A 21,330-nucleotide genomic window follows, 5' to 3' on the forward strand; every position below is an offset into this window, starting at 1 on the left:
CTGGGACGGGGATGGAGAGCTGGAACGCAGCCGGGAAGAAGGAAAGCAAGGAAGGAATGTGACCGCAGCTGATGCTGGGATTAGTTACAGCGCGACTGAAACACTTGCAGCAAACCAGGAAGTGTTTGACCGTGTCCTCTCTCGCCATCCCTGTGTATTCTCTCTCTCCCTCCATCCTCTATCAGACACACTATCTTCTTTTCCCCTAATTCTAACCCTAGTATCTCAAGCTATCGCTCTTTTTCTCAAGCACTCCTCTCTAACTATCTATCTCTCCCTCCCATTCTGCTATTAAAAATGCATTTATTTATTTAATTTAAATGTACAATTTCATTTAGTTAAATAAAGAGGATTTTTAAAACTCAAACTCCCTTTCTTTCCGCTTTATTCTACCTGAGTCCCTGTTCTATTTCTACAATCCCTCTTTCCAACAGCCCTTTATTTAACTTTTTATCACTCCCTTCTTTTTTTCAATTTGTCTAATTCTAACCCTTGTATCTCCAGCTATCTCTCCTTTTTTATCGAGCACTCGTCTCTATTTAGCTCTTTCTTTCTCTCTTTCTCCTTCATTCTACCCGGGTCCCTGTTCTATGCCTACAATCGCTCTTTCTCACCCCCCTTTCCTTCTTCTCTTTATTCTTCCCTTTTTCTGTATTTGCTTAATTCTAACCCAAGTATCTTCAACTATCTCTAAGTGCTTCTCTCTGTTTGCAGGTATCTCTCGTTCTTTCTTACGCTCTCTCTTTACCACCCCCTTCATTCTACCCTCTCTCCCCCTCTCTTCCTCCGTCATTCTACCTGGGTCCCTGTTCTATTTCCACGATCTAGCTTTCAAACACCCCTTTACTTTTTTCTCTTCATCACTCTCTTCTTCGTTGCATTTGCAGGAAACGAAGCTTCTAACCTGAGTCTCTAGCTCTCCCTTTTTTTCCCCTCAAGCACTCCTCTCTATTTCTCTCTCTCTCTCTCTCTCTCTCTTTCTCTCTATGTTGCGTACATCTCCCGCCCTCCTCCATTGAATGCTACAGACAGTATCTGTCGTCCGCGGAACTCGTGGTCATGACTTGCACTGCAGAGGACGCACGCACACACACACACACCCACACTCACACACCCACACTCACACACAGACACACACAGACACACACACACACACACACACACACATATACACACGCACACACACACACACACAGAGCACAAGTACGTACACACTGCTGCCAGTGGAGCGCAATATCCTGCTGCATCAGCAACCAATTTATGGACAGTAGCTTTACTCTGTGCCGTCTGAGGGAGATAGTATCAGCGGGGACAAAGAGGCGACTCACCATTCTCCCTCTGAGCGTCCACTGATATAGACCAAAATGCAGGAGATAAGTGTCGATTAAGGCCAGATCTTACATAACTCAAAAGTAAATCAAAAAAGAATCTTGGACATCTTCAAGTTTAGAATGAATGCTAGTGATTGATTTCTAGTTGATGGGACAATAGTAAATTGCACATTGTCAGTAATTATGTTGCAGTTAGATTGTAGTGTACCACATTAAAGGGTCTTTATATATAATTTTAACAGACTTGAGTATATACTGAAAAGGGATGTATTGGATTTTTCTTGATTTGAAATATGTCAATAATTGTACTCTTACTGTAGCCTAAATAAAGTGCACAGAGAAAGGACAAGATCATTACCACTGCGGTGGATATGCTGCTTGACCTCTTGCGCCTTCTCCTGGACAAGAGTGGTAAAAACACCATACGGGAGATGAATAACTGCGACTTACACCATCATTTATTTCTAAGACCCCATATATGATGTATAAGATAAAAACGGCATTCTGTAGCACAGACCTTTTTTTTTTTTTTTTTTATATAACATTTGAACTTTTTCGATGATTACATCTCTTTCTTTTGCGGAGGAAACAGTTGAATATATCCATGTATTAAAAGAGTATTTCTGGTGTGGGACATCTAAGGCGTGTGGTTATTATAGAAGCACGACAGTCAAGCAACAGCCAGGGAATTGATCGACAATCCGACGAAACCTCATTGCTCAGTGTCTCAGATGATAAGTTGCACCATACTTTGCGACTTTCTAATGTTGAAAACCTTCAAAATGACTAGTCAATGACGAGAAATAAAGACATTAGAAACATAATGAATTAATTCAAACAATTAAAAAAATAGCTTGGTTTTCTTATCACCCTGGGCTATTGAAATCATCACACATTCTGTACAAATATGCATTCATTTGTATGCTTAGGATCTACTGCCCCCTGCTGGTGCTTAGGTAACGCATATTAGAGGCAAAATGTGACTGGGTGAACACAATGTGTGAGTAAATAATATTAATAAAAGGACATCGTGCGGCTAGGCTTCTGGAAAGAGGCTGCCCTAAGGACAAATCTAGGATCTCAGCTGGTAATTAGAAAAACTTATCCTGACCTCATAATCCAGTTAAATATTACCACAGTTCAGAGTACTTGGACTGGTTGAGCCACCTGCCATATTAATACTTGTTACAGGATTTCATGAAATGGCGCCGCTAAGCCCTTGACACGTTATTAGCCCAACAACACACCAGGCTTTTCGTAGACGCGAACAGGTTTATTCAAGACAAGGATTTCGGAGTGTTTCCGTGATTAATTCGCTGTGAGCTGACCTGTTTCTTCAGGGCATTCTGCTCCCTGTTAGTTACAGAGGCTAATAAACATCATCTCAACATGCTGTAGAGGAGGGAACACCACGGTCCCCCGGAAAGAGGTAGGGCATCCTGGGATTCCATACAATATAGGGAGACCACAAGAATACATTACTACTCGTAGGGGCTACTAGATGGGAATGGATGAGTACTGGATAATGTCTAACAGCAAAGGAATGTGTGTGTATGCGTGTGCGCTAAAGCCCCATCAACTTCCTCCAGGGCGCGGAAAGCCTTCTGGAGGAACCGTTCCCAGAGGAATGGATTAAAGGCCACATAATGAAACACCGCCAGTCACACCAAAGTCAACCCCTGTCCACACTGCTTTATCCGCTCCCTCTGAGCACCATGGTCAGATTTAGCACCGGAAAACCGGTAGAATGACAAACGGTATCGACCAACAGCCATTCAATATGGGGATTCTGTAACGGCAGGGACACACCAAAAGACTTCTTAAATCCTAGTAGTGCACACACTATAGGATTTCGCAGGACGAGGATCACACATCTTTGGATTCCAGCACAAACTACGAGAGCCAAGACTTAAGACTGAAGAGGATATCAAAGCAACCTGATATTGACACAACAAAGAGTTTTAGACCATCAAGATCTCCTCATGATTTTCTTAAGATTTTGACAATATTTCTGGGACTTGAAAATGCAAGCTAAAGTCCTTTAAGTGTACAGTCAACTGTGATTGAGGTAACGACAGGGATACATCAAAAGGCTTTCCAAAGACATCTTCAGACATTTAGAGACTTTTTTCTGTAGCAAGCACAGTGTTTACTAGGGATCGCACATCCTGGGAGTCGAGACTTAAGACTAGAGCCCCTTTCCCACGTGGAATCCATAACATTGCTGGATAGAAAATATACGGCAAAGGCAGTAGCGGGTCATTCACACATTGGCCTCCTTTATGGAGAAGTTGAGTATGGAGTTGGTTCCCACATTAGATGGCTGTTACGGATACAGTACTTAATGGGTTAGGGTTAGTACGGTATGTCCAGTGTAGATGCGATCATTTGGACAATCTGTTCGACAAGGGACGCAATCTGAATCGGCTCTCAAAAGACCAGCTTTTCGGTTTCCACCCCCCCCATCTCCCCGCCCGTCATGGTCCAACTCTGTTCCCTACGTTGACGGAGCGGGGACAGAGCCCCCGTCCCCGGACACAACAACCCTAACATGTTAAGACATGTCAAGGTCTGAGTGGCATTTTTATGAAACAAAGACCTGTCTCCGACATAGAACCTGGACGTGTTTCAGTTTCTCGTCTTTGCAGCCGCGTGCCACGGTTCAGATCGGACTCGCCATTTCGCCAAATGTTTATTTATTTTCTTCCCGAAAACAAATAATTTTTTTAAATATATTTACTGTGCGAAATAAATGTTCCTAAAAATGCACTATTTGTGCTTTGCTGGTATTCGGATTGGGCTCCAGGGGCTTTAGTAACTTAGATAATATCAAACCAAACTGATGTTCTCAAGTTCCCAGACTGGCCTGGGACTCCCGGGTCTGGGTCTCCTTATTCATTTCTTAAGATTGTGAAAATTGGTCTGGGGCTCCAAAATCCTCGCAAAAGTCCTTCCGTGTGAACTAGGCATAAGTGTATTCAGCTCGATCACATCACTGACAAGACGACGTTCTGTCCCGAAGAGAGAGAGAGAGAGAGAGAGATGAGACGAGGAGGACAAGGAGAGGAAAAGATCAATAAAGAGTTCCCTTTCCGCTCTTTAACTCGGAGACAGACAGACGGACAGCAGGCCGCTATAGATTAATTACTCAGCGGCACTCCTTAACCTCTGTCCTGACACCCGACCTGAACGCCCCCCACCCCACCACACCTCCACCGCCACCATCTCTCAGTCTGTCAATATCATTCATCTGATCTTAGAACCTCCTTCTCTTCAAACCCTTTGCATTGGATCGCTTACCAGAGCAGACGTTTTTTGTACATGGTATGCCACTTTCACAGTATAGGATAACAATGTGACGAAGAATAACTATGTGATTATGTGTGTGATCATGTTATCGTTGTGACAGCTCGTCCACGAGGTGTCTACTGCCCTTATTCACATTTTCTTCTTCTTTATTTCCCTTTATAAAGACCATGAACACCTCTTTCTATAGTACACTTCAGATAACTCATGTCCAAGGTCAACGAAAATAAAGACTCCGGTCCTGATGCAAAACTACTGATATAGTAGATCGACGTATAGGAGTTGAGCGTAAGGGAATGAAATGAGGAAAAGGAGGAATGCGCTTCCATTTTGAACCACTTAGGGCATCGATTTTTTCCTTGTACAAGGCTCCAGCATAAGGTCAAAATTCCAATGACCTCTCCACCCATCCCCCTCCAGCCTTTCCTTCTCTGAGTTTATTTCCACCGACTGAATTTTTCCTCTGTTCCAGTAACTACATCAGAGTAACAATGTGATCCATGGGAATAAATGTTCTATCGTATACAAATAAATCTCTCTGTGACTCTACATACGTATCTGACTGGGATTTACTAGACCGTCTACTGCTGACTGATAACATACTAAATACATTATTTATAACTTAATACAAGACCTGAAGTTACAAATTATAACCATGTTTTGGAGTGAATCATAAGCACAGATTTTTTTTATATCATTTTTTTACAGTGTAGTGCAGGGGTTCTCAAACCTTTTTGTCTGGCGACCCCCAAAAAAGAGTCATAAAGTGCGACCCCATCATTCCGACTCGCCGATATTGGATCTAACAACAGCATAGTTAAGTACACGCACAAACTCTACCTCTAACCTCTGAGTAGTTGGCACCCATGTGATTAGAATTTAATAAAATCATTGCCATCCGTGCTGCATTTGTGCTGATGTGTGCTGTAAATTTTTTTTATTTGTGCCGCTATGGTTTTTGATATATTCAACATCATATTTCATGAGCTGTTATGTACCTTTCCACCCCATCACGGTCCATATTGCTCGATGGGTGACCAAACTTCCTGATTTGTGCATGACCAATTGAAGCTTGTAAATTGAAGTACATACATTTCTATCTTATTGAGATGTATTCCCACGCATGTTGTGCAGAGTCAGCGCAGCAGCAGCTTTTCTGGCGGCAAAGTGTCTCGTCTTCTCCTGCGCTGTCAGGGAGAGGAGCGGGAGAGTGAGTTGCTATGGTTATGAGGACGCTCCGTGCAGCAGTGAATACACACACACACACACACACACACACACACACACACACACACACACACACACACACACACACACACACACACACACACACACACACACACACACACACCACACACATCGCTTTCTATTGGTCTCCCTTATGGAAAATGTTCTTCATTGTGCATCTACTGAATCATTTAACTGAGATTTTAACTTAACTGTAATTATATTTTATGAAAAAATTCTTAAATAATAATTAAAAAAAAAAAATTACAATACATATAATTGTTATTATATGTGCCCCGCTATTAATCCATACCATTGTAAAATAGAAATGATATGCTCATGTATAGCTGAAATGGCCAAGCTTCTATTGACCAGAGCATTTATTTTAATAGAGCAGCTCTGGTGAGATGAGTAGAAAAATGAATCATATTGTTGTAATTCCGTGTTTGTCCACAGGGTGACGCTGCAGGTCAATGTAATGATCCCATAGAAACGTCAACAAGCCTCCTCTGTTAGACAGATAGAGACTCAGAATGGTTTAGGACTAATTGTTGTTATTCCCAACAGGTTTATCCTAAATGTAAGCGATGTCCCATCACTGTGATCAACGATTTTAAAAAGAATTACTTTAGCTAGAGATGATCAACTACATGATAGAACAAAGGCAAATTGTCCAAAAATAACTAATAACATTTTACATATTAATATTTTTAAAATGTTATTTTTACATTAATTAAGGTAAGATTTTCAAGGATGCCCTGAGCTGAGACTTCATCTGAAGTTGCTCCTGTTTCATTGCCAACGCTGAGCCCCCCGGCCAAGTAGGACTAACTGCCCGGCTTTGGGGAGGAACTTCACATTCAACCCAAAATTAAATCTGTGATTCGCTGACACGCCCTAGTTGTCTGGTTTGCAGAGACATGTTTACTAGCATATTCATTTGTATGCCAAATGTGTGTTTGGTATTTCAAAAATACATAGTAGACTGAGTTAGTATGTAAAAAGTACAGAGGTGGAAAATTCCAGGTTTAGAAGGTAAAAGTCCTGCCATGTTTTTGCTCCAGCCACACCCTGATCCAGCTGATTCTATGGTTCATTCCATGGTTGACTCAAAAGCTCGGAATGGAACTTTTTACTTTTCTGAACCCGGATTTTCCGAAGTACCAGGATGACGTACTGCAGGCGTTGAAATATCTAGTATACAAGCACTGCTCACTATGCTGCCCTGCACTGGCATGAATATCCCATAACGCATTGCGACAAGTCACGAGGACAATTGTAGATGACACGTCTAGACAGAAACCGATGGCAGTGGCGGAGCCAGACCTGCGGTATGTCTATATGACAAAGGATTATGTCAGAAAAATAAATTCATCTTAATTTACTGACATACTATTATACGCTAGATAGTACACACATGTGGTCTGTAGTACATATTACATAGAATGTAGTACGTAGATCGCAGTGTGTCAGCGTGTGACTGGAAACGGCAGAGTGAGACCTCACCGTGAAGGAACGGATGAGCAGAGAGGGATGTGAGAGGAACAGAACGAGTGAGAGAACTAAATCAATGCAATCATCCACTTTAGGCTCCTGCCAAGAAATACAGATGCTCGCTCTCTCTGGGAGTGTGTGGCTCTCTGTGGGAGCATGCACTTCTGTACTTGAACAGGAAGTGTGCACAATGCGTGCATGACATCATTTCAATTACACCGCTCTTGAGTTGTGTCACTTTATGGCTATCTAAGCTTCCAGTGAAAAGCTCAATGTTATTTAAAAAAAAGTATTCACACATTACAGTATATTGTGAATGATGGTTGCATCACATTTTATGTTCAAGATTCATTTTTTCTCCAGTCAATGAACCGTGTAAGCTGCATCCTGTTGGTCTTATTGTGATTCAACACACTGGACACATTCAATTATTCTCCCCATTCTAATAATGAATTCAGACGCACTTCAGCTGATTTTTAGCATTGGAATCGTTATTATCATTTCTGAATGAATCTAAATGTCTAAAGAAAAGTATTTGAAATGGAACTCTACAGCACAGTTAGACACCAAAAAGGCAGCTTGAAGCTCCCAGTTTAGAATGTCAGACAGTACCATTAATATTAATGGTACAACTTAATTCAAGATGAGACTAAAGACTACAGTCTAGAGACTAGACAGATGGTTGGGTAATTGGCTGAAGTGAGATAAATGCCCAAACAAAAAGACACTGTCCAAAATACTCACAAAAAGAGACAGTCCACAGATTAATGTTGCTGAACTCAACTAACTAATTGAATTAAGAGATTGAGTTTGTATTTTCTACACACACCGAGGCACTCGTCTCGACTGGCTTCGCTCTCAAATTCTGGTGTGTTCATGGCCTTGGAAAGCGTCCAGCGTCATTAGCACCCACCGCAGTGAAATACCTCCCTAAATTAGAAACCCTCGGCACCATGTCGAAACCTTAATGCTACACTTCCCTGTTAAATTAAGACACGGTTTAGAGTTTCCGCCCCTGAACAGGCAGGTGGTCAACCCTGTTCTGCTTAAGAGCCCCGGCTCTGGTCACTCCACTTCCATGCATACGGATACCAGATCTAGCTGAAGCCACAAAAATAACTTGATGGTTTGACAGCCCAAACCTAATCTCTTACGTGAAATCTGAGTAAACAAATGAAATTAAAAGGACCACGAAAATTTGAGGCCTTGAACACAGAGAAACACCTTGATCTGAAGAGTGTGTCAGAATAAAAATAGAAAGAGAGAAATGTAGACTGGCATCTTAAAAATCAAGCCCGAATCCCCAAAACTGCTGCAGTTGACCGTATGTACTGTATGTACAGTATGCGAGCACAGAGCGGAATATCTTATCTGTTTTAAATTTGAATGGTTGATTTGCATATACCGTATTTGCTTAACCATGACACCACAAAGCCTCTCACAACCATTTAAGCATTGAAGACTGTACTGTACCTGTAAACGTTCATGAACCTCTTCATCCTGGGGTTCCAGCACCATTCTTTTCCCAGACCGGCCCTGCTCATTTTGCTCTAACTCGGGCCGCCAGATTCGGGGTGCCGGCACCAGCCCCCGCCCCCGGCCGGGTCCCGTCGCCGGGCCGCGGCTCTGACTTGGCTTTCCCTCCCCTGGGTCTCGCAGCCCTTCCCTCGCCAGGGTCGCTTTGGACCCGATCTCCACCACTCCTCGCCCCCCTGCCATCAACCCCTCTGGCCCAGCTGCTCGTGCAGCCGGCCTGGACTGACTGAACACCTCAGCCCACACAGACGCACCACACTCCTGAACCACTATCCTACTTATGTCACAGGGATCGAGTTTCCACCAGCGGTACCTGCGTGGCAGGGAGGGGGGCGTTCGCTGAGAACCTGCTCTACTATCATTGACCCACTGACATTTACTGTAACGCTCAATCAATCAATGTGTGTCACACTGACTGGAAAAGTGCTATTGTACTCAGTCTGCCACTCAGAGAAGCTTTTTCCAGGACTTCCCACAGTCAAAGTACAGCCAGACTGCGGAGTGTTAAGCTGACAACTCAGCAGCTAAATCCTTCAAACTCTGAGTTATGACTCTAGTGGCAGGCTTACACTTTTTAATTCATCGACTCCGTACAGTGGAGGTGGAATTACAACACTTCTGTGAGTTGCAGAACAGGGCATCTCGTCCTGTGAGGCTGTAAGGTGTAAAAAGTCCCACTATTTCCTTTACACGCACACACACACGCGTGCAAGAGCCGGTTCACACGTCAGGCTGAAGATGAACCCGCACATCGCCTTGCACTTGCGGTTAATTATTTCCTCGGCTCCGTAGGAGTCTGCACTTTGAGGATGTCAAAGTGCTACACCGGGACTGCGATTAATAACAGCCATGCCACGACACTCTACATATTCTCTCTCACACACACACACACACACACACACACACACACACACACACACACACACACACACACACTTTAGATGTGAAGCCTGTAGCAAAACATGTATTACAAGCGCTACGATAAAGGCATAATCCAAATTATTGCAGGGCCAAGCGCTTGCAAATTTGCAGTTGCAGTTAGCGGTTATTAAGGGCACGTACACAAACATAGTCGCACACCTCGAAATATACACAGCTGCATGGGAACAAAGCTACTGTCTGAGATGGTCGGGCTTAAAGGAGCTTCAAGATCCCAATGTTTTAAACATGGAGACACTCTGAGGGCATGACAGTAGCCTACTTCTGGATTTGCATGTGTGCTGGGGGCCGAAGAGGGGGAAGAACAAGGGAGACAGAGGGAGAGAGAGAGAGAGAGCAAGAGAGAGAGAGAGAGAGAGAGAGAGAGAGAGAGAGAGAGAGAGAGAGAGAGAGGGAGAAAGAGAGAGAGGGAGAAAGCCAGGGCTTTGAGCAATACTAATGCTCAGCTGAGATGAGCAGTCTGACATCAGCGCTACGAGCTTTGGGAATAAACGATGAGAGCTTGAGCCAGAGGGCGCTGCGATGGTTGTTTTAGCAGAATAACCACGCCGACCCCTCTAACTGCTGTGCACACACCAACACATGCACACAAACTTACAGCCACATGTATTCATGGACACATACTGCTTATAATGTATATAATATTTTCAATAACAGATAACATATCCAATACACACAAAGTACATGTCCAAGCCATCAAATATTGACCTTTACACCCAAACTACTGTAACATAGGGAAAGTGGTGGAGGTTTGCACACACACAGACACACACACACACAGACACACACACACACACACACACACACACACACACACACACACACACACACACACACACACACACGCACGCACACACAAAATTAAGACGGAGCTGGAGGAGTCTGCCATTCAGAGGAAAACTAGCGTCAATCAAGTGTCAAGCCAGCCGAGGAAGAAGTATATCAGGCCATGGGTGGAGACACTATTAATAACCCAGCCCACCTTGGAAGTCACACACACACATACGTACACACAGCAGAAACAGAACGTAGGTTAACTTTAAGTTAGAGAGCAGAGAGCATATGACAATGGAAGAGAAGAATGGTGAGAGAGCAGGGGAAGAGAGAAAAGGAGAGAAAACAAAGACGTGGAGATGACAGGAAAGGAGAGGATGAAGAGGGGAGGAGGAAACGGGGAGGTGACAGGAGAGGGGAGGAGAGAAGAGGATAGGAGATAAGATAGGACATAAGGAGATAAGAGTAGAGGTATAGAGAAGAGGAGAGGAGAGGAGAAGCGATAAGGGGAAAGAGGCGGAGGGGAGGAGAGGAGAGAGGAGAGGGAAGGGAGGAGACAAGGAAACGAGTCAAGAGGAGGAGATAAGAGAAGAGGAGAGGAGGCAACGAGGAAAGGAAAGGGAAGAAGAGGCCTATCCTAAAAACTGTGGCCGGTGTGGCTGCTTTGGGCTCGGACGGCAGGAAAGGGTTTGGTCACACGCAAACCCCACATGACCCATTTCCTCCAAACGAGCCCTCTTAGCCCCTCACCCCAACACCACCCCTCGGCGGAGCGGAGTCAGTGGTGATGGCAACATGCATGCCTCATTCCCTGCACCCATCACCGCCATCTTCATCTTCATCATCTTCTTCATCATCAACGCCGATGACACAACTTCATAACAAGGGGTTTGGTGGGGGTGGCAAGAGGAGGAGGGGGAGGGGGGCATTCCGCTTGAGGTAATATCATCATTGGGTGGGGCAGGGGTGGTCATGCGGATGACATGAAAAAAACAGAGCTATCATGAGATTGATTTGGCACAGCCATGTTTTTTTTTTTTTTTTGATGTTTGTGTTTCTCCTCTCCCTACTAATCCTGACACCACACCTCCACCTGAGACGTAGTGGCAGAAACAGAGAAAGGAAGAAAGTCTGTTCGTCGTGATTGTATGAGAGCGACCGAAAAAGAAAAAAGTTAAAGTAAAAACATGAGAAGAAGAAGAAGAAGAAGAAGAAGAAGAAGAAGAAGAAGAAGAAGAAGAGGAAGGAGGAAAAAAAAACAAGGGAAGTAGAAGTCATACTTTTAGCAACGGCGTTTCGGAAGACCGGACTTTCTTGGGAGATATCTGTGAAGAGAGCAAGAGAATTATTTTCTTGTTCCCCCCTCTTCAGAGATATCTCCAGTGGTATATTGCTGTTCTAGAGTTTTAGAGAACGTCTCAAGGGATATCTCATTGTCTCGTTCCTCGTCGGATCCTAAAATCCTAGTAGCCTAGTACAATTAAAGCATCTTGCATTGAACTGATGCACTGAACTTTTTGCTTTCAATGTTCTCAAGCTGCACAGAGCTTGCGGATGGGATTCAGTGCTGCACTGTTCAAATCCGATAAAAAATGATCTATGATCAAATATTGAAGCTACCGTGTTTATGACGTCCGTATCATTTGGATACATCATGGCCGACACGGGCGGGCACAAGGCGATTGGCCCACTGGGGGGAGTGAGGGCAGGGGGTTCGGCCAATGACAAGTAGCAGAGACAGGAGAAGAGAAGTCCCGTCCTAAGTTGGAAAGCGGTTAAAATATGGTAGAAACCAGTGTTCGCCAACATGTAAAGCCTGGTAAAGCTTAAACAAGTCAACCCCCCCCCTGAGCGCTGCATCCCAGGGACAGGTGCAAAACTGAGATGCAATTAATATACAATGATTTTCTATTTTGTTTTTAATGTGTGGGTGTCTTACATAAGCTGTGGTCCTCACTCATAACGTCAGGGTATATCACTAGGAACAACAACACATCAGAGGAGACACTCAGAAGGTTCAGAGACAAGGGGGAACGCACACAATCAAGAGGGAAGGGAAGATGGGTAATTCAGGCGAACATGCATTGGAAAAAAAACACGGCTGGGTACTGTTTCAAAAAAGATACTGATACCTTGACTTAGATACCAGTTGTTCAGTGTCGCTATCTTTGTATCTTTTTTCATATCAGAAACGATGTAAACGTCATATTATACGAAGCTTATAACATGAGCTCAAAAAAATGCAATTCTTCACAAAAATGAAATTACATGACACATTTACTTACCGTACATAACTTCAGTTTTGTTTTGGGCTCACTGACAGCGGAGAGGTCACCTAGTTAGGTATTGAAATTTGGCATCGACTGGCACAGATTTTCTGTCTTGAACGCAACAAGCGTATTCAGTTTCACTACCCAGCCTGTCGATTTGTTTCTTCGCCAAAATTTGAAACAACTGTTTGTTACAATTTCATTCAATATATTATGTTCTGTAATGTAAACTGCAGTACGGGGCCATTTGTGTGACTGCATAGAGTAGTGGAAAATTACCCATTTTCCCACAGGATAGACACAAGCGAGTTAAAACGTGTAAATGGATAGTGACAAAGTGGGTAAGTGGAGAGCAGAGCAGTCGTACACAGAGAGGAAGGGAGCGGAAAGAGAGGGGGTGGGTGGATGGATCAAACGAGATGGTGTCATACAGAGCTGAGAGCCAAGGTGGAGGGCAGAGAGAATGAACAGATGAGGGCAGCGGATAAATGACTGTGGAGAGGAGAAAACGTTCCAAGATGAAGAGACTCGTCTATAGAGAGAGACTAGTGGACAGTGATTAGGGAAGTGAGTCAAACAGACAAATAACACGAAACAGTGAGAAACAATTTTCACGCGACACAGTGGAGACGTGGGTGGAGCTATTGGTACCGAAAACATTTCTAAAACATTTTTAAAACAGTAATTTAGTATCACAGAAGTATCTTATGTGAGGGAACTACACAATGGGATCATGTAATGGCTTCCAAACTTCACAATTTTGTCAACTTTCTTTCTGAAGAATGGTGTTTTCCATGCAAAATGCAATAATGCATAAATGCATGTTTAAAGAGCCTAAATTGTTCAGTATAGCCACATCCACATCTCCAAGCTACGTCAAAAACGATGAAGGGCATTTGAGTTTGGAGACAGGGTCAAAGACACACAGGTACAGAAAACCATAACAGTGTTGTGTCCAGCTCAGACGGGTAAGTGCACCAATGTCGCCCACAGTAGGGATGCTCACGATGGATCAACAATCTCACTATCCTTCAGTGTTCTATTAAGTTGATTGAATTTAACTCGTGAAAACAATCGTTGATCCATGAGTGCCACAAGGAAACATGTCATGTTTACACTTGGCCACCAGAGAAAGCTGTAGAGAAAAGCCGCATGGGCACCCGAATACCTTCTGGTTTTAGTGATAGAGTAGCACTAACTGTTAAAAATACCTAAAACCACAACGCTATCAGAATGCGTATACTAAGCCAAAATAAGCTTGTACTGTTTGTCTTGACAAACATCACACATTAAGGCGTAAAAATGATTATGTAAATGATGCCATTTGTATGTTCCCCTTACTCCTTCTGTGGCACAAACTACAGTTGGCCTTTTACCTATCCGGCAGCAAGACACTCTTTATTGTTTTCCTTCTGAGGAAATAATGTCTATAAAGTCAGCGTGCATGCTTCAGTTTGTTGCGGAAATAGGCTCTGCAAAAAATTGGTTTCTTCACTTCATATTAGACAATCGAATCATTGCATTTTGTTTAAATGCCTTCACAATGTGAGTAAAACACAAATGCACCGCGACTACACCGCCACCGGAATTATTCAAATGGAATGACTATTTGATTATTCATTTATTTATTTAAAAGGCTATTTTCGCTAAATATTCTTTTGGAAGACATGCATCCCTCCTCCACACTGTACCTTCATAGGCGCAAGCTGGATGGGGGTGATGTAGGAGGGGTCAACCATGGGCTTCGGCCGGTTGGCAGTGTCCGCCAGGAGGCTCTGCCATTGCTGCGGCAGCCCCGTGAACTTCTGCTCCCGCGGGTCGAAGCCTGTGTGGACCCGGTGCTCAAAGTTTGATGGAGCCGAGATCTCCAGCCGCTTCTTCTTCTTCCCAAACATGCTGGAAAACCCGGACAGACCTGGCAAACGCGCAAAGAAGGGCACATTGTTCATGTTGTGCTAAACGTGACATGATATTTTAAACATTAATGGTACATGTACAGAAGGGGAAAGATTAAACATTACACAAGACAACTGCAGACATTGTTTACAGTTTTTGTATAGCAATGGCAGCTATACAGAAATCAGTCATGCCTTTATATGCCAAAGTGATCTTGTCACTTTTAATGTAAATAACATTAATCAAAATTATATTAAAGTTATTGTGACTACTGTTCATATTTTTGAAAAAATACATTAAACCTTGAGATGTGTCTACGCTGAAGCCATTGAGGGGGCATTTGGTGTATGCTAACGCTAGGTCCCTAATACAAAGCAATAGATAACAGAGTTTATGATGCACCAAGGCTAGATATCTGGCACTTACATGGTTAATATTTGACCAATAAGGCCATTTGTACCCAAAGTGTCAATCGGTACTAAAGGCCCCAACTACTGCAAAATGCTGATATAATTGCCGCTATCACTGCAGAAAAACAAAATCAACGTAAATTTCTTCTTACTTGCTTCAAAAATCTGCACTGCATGATTCAGAACCGAATATGTGAATATTAGACAAAACTTTTACAACACAAACGCTACATCAACCCTAACACGTTACATCAGCACCGTTGTGCCGCGAGAGCATGTGAGTTCACGCCAAACAAGTATTTTGGTGTGTTCTGATTGTCTATCACCCACTACATCCCGTCAAATCTATTGACCTGGAACACGTCCAGCATGTGAGTATTTTGCTGCTATGTGAGCATAAGGAAAAAGAAGGAAAAACATTTCACATGAGGAACTTTAATGTTTTTGGAGTTCAGTTTGGCTTTAAATGATGGAAAGTTCATGGCTACAGCTTGATGATCCCTGAATGAACGCTAATCCATTGGGTCTAATTCCACATTACACAGAATAAATGAATGCATACATGATATCTTATCCTAATGAAAACTACTTTTAAGTTTCAATAGTAGAAATAATGCTCAGCCTGGTTCTTGTAGCAGAACTTAACCCCCACCTTCACCTGAAAACCCTGAAGCTTATACTCCATCTATTTTTAGACTGTGTGTGTGTGTGTGTGTGTGTGTGTGTGTGTGTGTGTGTGTGTGTGTGTGTGTGTGTGTGTGTGCTTGTGCCCGCTGCTATGTGAGGGTCTGTCACATTAAACGATTCAAGGAAAAACTACTACACACGAGGGTGCTTTCAAGTTTTGACAGAAGTGGAGTTCAGCGTGGCTTTAAATGATCGAAGGCTTCTGCTGCTTTTTCTGAAGCTGTCAGTTTCCATCGAGAATCCTTTAAAATCCTTGATCTCAATGGAGGACCTTAAACGTCTCCATGGAAGTGATGATGCATTTTAATGCTGCTACGTCATTCAGCCATAGTAATCATCGTGCTAGGGGAATTCATCCTACTGCATGGAGATGCATAAATACACCTGTCAGAAAAAGCATTATAATGTTTCCTTTCATAATCAACGCTTGAATCCAATGCTGAGCCTTGCAGATCCATAATGTGAAATAATGTATGGTAAAGAATGTACTCTACAGAAAAAAACATTTAGGTGATAGTATACCTTAATACTGATAATTTCACAATATTTTGCGGATTACTACTAGTGCTTTCATAAGATATTTAGAAACTTTAATGCAGGCTTTCAACTATATCACAATATTGCGATAACCAAAATCCCAGACAATATCTAGTCATATATAACAATACATTATTATATCGGTGGACTGCACTAAATGCTTGCTCAGTGCCAGTGCTTCCGTACAGTCCTCCTCAGTGTCTACCATCCAACCTCCACTATCACCACTAAAAGTGATCCTAAAAAAGGTTTAAAATATGGGAAAGTTTACTCGGTGCCAATGTCAGTCCATTAATCAAAATGACACCATATTTTATTATTTGGTTTGTGCAAGATATGACCGATATGTGTTTCCTCTCTGTTGTGTATGAGGATAGTTTGTGAGGTCACAGCGGCCGAGGCGGTGACATCCTTACTACGATATGTTTTGCTTTTTGCAAGACAAATCATCATTTTGTTATATGTGCTGCTGACCCACGTCAAAGGGCTATTGTGTGGAAGTCTTGCTGCAGAATGGCTACGCTGAAGGACGCCTGGCAGAGCGGCGCCTAGACAATAGCGACCAAAGTCTCCAGGAAAATTGTCAATCTGGTGACTGTTGAGATTGTCCCCGTGCATAAAAAAAAAACAACACGGAGGCATGATGAGGGTGTTGATTTCGTGGTGAAAGCACCCTATTATTTGTACTTTCTCTGGGAGACATTGTCCCGGGGGAGAGACAGAGTGATCCTTCTTCCTCTCCTCCCAACCCTCCTCCCCTCATGATTCTCTGCGTTTGCTTCTGACCTTTCTCTGCCTTTCTTCCTTTCTCTCTCCCCGTTGTTGCTGTGTCACAAATACTCTCCGTTCCAGAGCAAACCACTCAGAGACATAGACACATGAAAGATAGATAGATAGATAGATAGAGAGATAGATAGATAGATAGATAGATAGATAGATAGATAGATAGACAGACAGACAGACAGACAGACAGACAGACAGACAGACATAGATAGATAGATAGATAGATAGATAGATAGATAGATAGATAGATAGATAGATAGATAGATAGATAGATAGATAGATAGATAGATAGATAGATAGATAGACAGACAGACAGACAGACAGACAGACAGACAGACAGACAGACAGACATAGATAGATAGATAGATAGATAGATAGATAGATAGATAGATAGATAGATAGATAGATAGATAGATGGATAGATAGATAGATAGATAGATAGATAGATAGATAAATAGATGGATGGATAGAACTGAAGCACTGTCTTTATAGTAGTGCTAAAGCCAATTCACCTTGACTGGTAAACAATCCTCTTTGGCATCAAAGCCTGTGACCACAACACGATTATCTGAGCTATTCAGGCCTTTAAATAAAATCTGTATACATAGCTACACAGAATTAAGGTTCACAATGCAATATATAATGATAAATTAAAGGGGACCTATTATGCTCCTTTTCGACAAGTTAATGTAGGACTCTGAGGACCCCAAAACATGATTTTGATGCCTCTAAACCATCCTGTTCCAGGACGCTCACTGTTCCAGTGTAAGGTTTACTGATTTCACCTAATTTCACCATCAAAATCTGGTTCTGAACAAATTTGAGTTGAGAAATAAGAAATCCAGTTGCTGAATCTTCACTCATATTAGATCTACAAGGCCTCAAGGCCTCTGCATACAAATACTCTGTGTTGTATGCCCAGCATGCGACAGAAGCACAGGTTTAAAAAAAAAAAAAATGACACGTCCTCACTTAAAAGTTTGTTCTGACTTTTTTTTGGTTTTGTTTGAGGAAACGCACAGGGGACTGCACGCCATAGCCTACATTCTATGTGCTAGTAGTGTGGAAATTTCTTGTTTCTAAGATGCATCAGCATGCAGACGTGGATGATTCTGCATTGATTCTGCAGTGACAGAACATAATCAGGAGTTTGGAAATATAATGAAAAGAAAACAACAACCCTACCATAAATTTCTAATTAACAGATTTTCTTGTGATTAAAATAACAGCCTACAGCCCGGGTTCGGCTGGACCATAAAGTGGTAAAGTTACGGCGCTCACGTAGTAACGTCGCTCTTTTGCTTTGCTTTTGAATTGTGGGATTGTGGGCATTCATTTTATATGTCGATAGATATGGCGGTGAGAGGCAGAGATCAGCAGCAAGCGATAAAAAAACGCACCCAGTATTTTGAAAGCAGACATCTGGGAGCATTTCGGAGTTTATTAATTTCCTAGGAAGCACGAACTGGAAAAGACGCACGCTGTGTGTAAAATCTGCCTCACAAAAATGTAATACTTTGGTAATACGACAAATTTGAGGAACCACATTAGCCATTTTCACCCTGAGCTAACGTCTGCAACCGTAAAGAATACAGCAAGCCCAGCTAATCAGCCGAGAATTGGGGAGGGGCTGACACCTTTGCCATCCAACTCCGAGAGAGGGAAGAGAATCACCCAATCTGTGGCAGCTTTCATAGCTAAGGATCTTCGGCCTTATTCGGTTGTAGAGAACACAGGTTGTAGAGAGCCCCACCTGCTGAACACCCTGGAGCCACGGAATCAGCTCCCATCACAAAGTCACTTTTCAGAAATGACTATACCTGCGATCTACAGCAAAACCAAAGCCCGGGTAATGGATACCTGATTGATTGATTAAAGCTGATTAAAGCTGATTAAAGCTACTCGAGGACTGGCAGCTTTTATCGCATGGGCTGCAAACGAGTGCCGATTATCACAGCCACACAGGTTCTCATCTGGCCGAGCTACTGTTTAATGTCGTGGAAGAATGGCAGCTAACGATAAAGATGTAATGTTGGTAATGGACAACACATGTAACATGGTAGTTGCAGCGCAAGTCGGACAATTCGCTCATATAAAATGCTTCACTCATACGCTGAATCACGACGGGTACTGAAACTACCCACGGCCTGCGGGCTTCTGGGCAGAATCCTATGGATATCAACATTCTTCCGCTACCGCGAACCACCATCTGCAAGTAAAACAGAAACTTCTTGGCCTGCCAAGTTATAAACTGAAAACTGACGTTGCCACCAGGTGGAACAGTGCATATGAAATGGTGGAGAGGTTTTTCTAACAACAACCTGCCATTTGTGCCACCTCGCTGCCTGTCTGAGCAGAGGAGAGTCCGACCTCTGCACTCTCAACAAAAACAGATTTGTCAAATGCAGAGGATGTTGAGAGGACATTAAAACCAATGAAGGATGCCACTACATTAATGTCAGAGGAGAGCAATCCAACGGTTTGTCTCATTGCTCCATTAAAGGCACAACTCCTCCAGAACATGACGGACACAATTGGAGACTCACCAATGATCCAAGAGCTCAAGCATGCCATCGAAGCAGATCTCCTTAACAGGAACAACAGTGAGGCAGAAAAGAACATCCTTCATACAGCCCTGGATCCCCGTTGTAAGGGAGTGCCCTTCCTCACAGAGGAGGAGATCTACAGAGGAGTTACTACAGAGGCAGCATCCTTGGAGGTAATTTCACAATGTTTTCTGTAAAACTGTATAAATTAAAACAAACTTAAAATTGGCATTACAAAATTAAGTAGCTTCAATGAGTGAAAAGTCTTACAAGACTGAAAAAAACAGTTATTCAAATAGATGTGAGCTGCTGCATTGACTGAGAGAGTGCTAACTGCTGGCTTAATTCTATTAATTCTTTTGTTCAACCACAGAATGAGAGGACAGAAGCGGACAAAGCGCCTGGGGGAAGAGGAACTCGAGAAGAAGAAACGCTGCCCATGGAGAGAGGCCTACATGCCCCACTGCTCCCAAGAGAAAGGCCTCATTGCTGCTCGTGAGTTTGCTGGGACATGCTTTCACTGAAGGTACCGTACAACCGAAGACCACCAGGGCCAGGGCTGAGGAGGAAATGGAGAGATTGTGTAAAGCCCCATCTCTGCCTCTCACTGAGGATCTTTTGAACCGGTGGCATGTACATGAGGTCACATTTCCTCTTCAGGCTGTCGAAGAGATACTTGTGTGACCCAGGTACAAGCGTGTCTGCAAAAGAGAGTTTTCTCAACTGCAGGAGATGTGGTCACTGCAAAAAGAAGCACTCTCAAACCAGAACATGTGGATCACCGAGTGTTCTTACACAACCTACCTACAACCTACAGATTCCCCAATGCTGAGCAGTGAGCAATTTTCTACTTGTTAAATTTTACTTCTACTGAAAAGGGCAAAAGGTACATTTACATTGATACTGGGATTTTATATTTTCATACAAATATGGGTATGCTCGGCCTATACCATTTATTTTGGTTTACAATTTCATTTAATGATAAGACATTTATGTTAAAACCTTGATACAATTTTCTTTAATGACAAAGTACCACATAAATATATGCTATCTACACTATACACACTACACTATACAAACTACTTAACAGTTTCTATTTAGTATTTACTGTTACAGTCCTGTTGCCTGCTGTCATGTCATAGAGCTGCTATGTTTTTATTTATTTGTTGGTTTATTTAACAATGTAACGTGTGAGCTGAAAATATAGGTGGGCTAGGCCTACACCAATTATTTTGGTTTACAATTCAATTGAATGTGAAGACATACTTACATTTAGATTTGTGTTTTTATGAACAAGGACAACAGCTGCTATGTGATGTGGAATGATATTTGAAAGCAGTTTCGAAATAAAGAGGGAGTTTCGATTTATCTGACTGCTTGTTAATTGATGAAAAAGTACCCATATGCAGTAATATAGAAAATTGAGGATGCGAGTACAAGGTGAGGACAATAAATACATTTCAAATAAAAACACAGGAAAACCGGCATGGGGGACGTACGCCACAGTACTCCCCTCCAATTCTCTGTGTTAGGTTTTTGTTTTTGATTTCCATACAAGTAAGAAACTAAGGAAACAAAATAAATCCAAAGCTTT

At 42.7% G+C, this 21,330-nt stretch overlaps 1 protein-coding gene across 1 annotated transcript in view; it reads right to left on the reverse strand.

The window, feature by feature from the left end:
• The window catches only part of pak5 (p21 protein (Cdc42/Rac)-activated kinase 5), a 101,421-nt gene that overhangs the window by 37,657 nt on the left and 42,434 nt on the right, over positions 1–21,330 (reverse strand). Inside the window, exon 2 of the mRNA XM_080024576.1 lies at positions 14,569–14,792. Coding sequence (XP_079880702.1) covers positions 14,569–14,772 — 204 coding nt within the window. The 5' untranslated portion in view covers positions 14,773–14,792. The remainder of the gene's footprint in view (positions 1–14,568; positions 14,793–21,330) is intronic.

Source organism: Zeus faber (assembly GCF_960531495.2).
Source record: "Zeus faber genome assembly, chromosome: 2".
In the NCBI taxonomy this organism is placed as follows: Eukaryota; Metazoa; Chordata; class Actinopteri; order Zeiformes; family Zeidae; genus Zeus; species Zeus faber.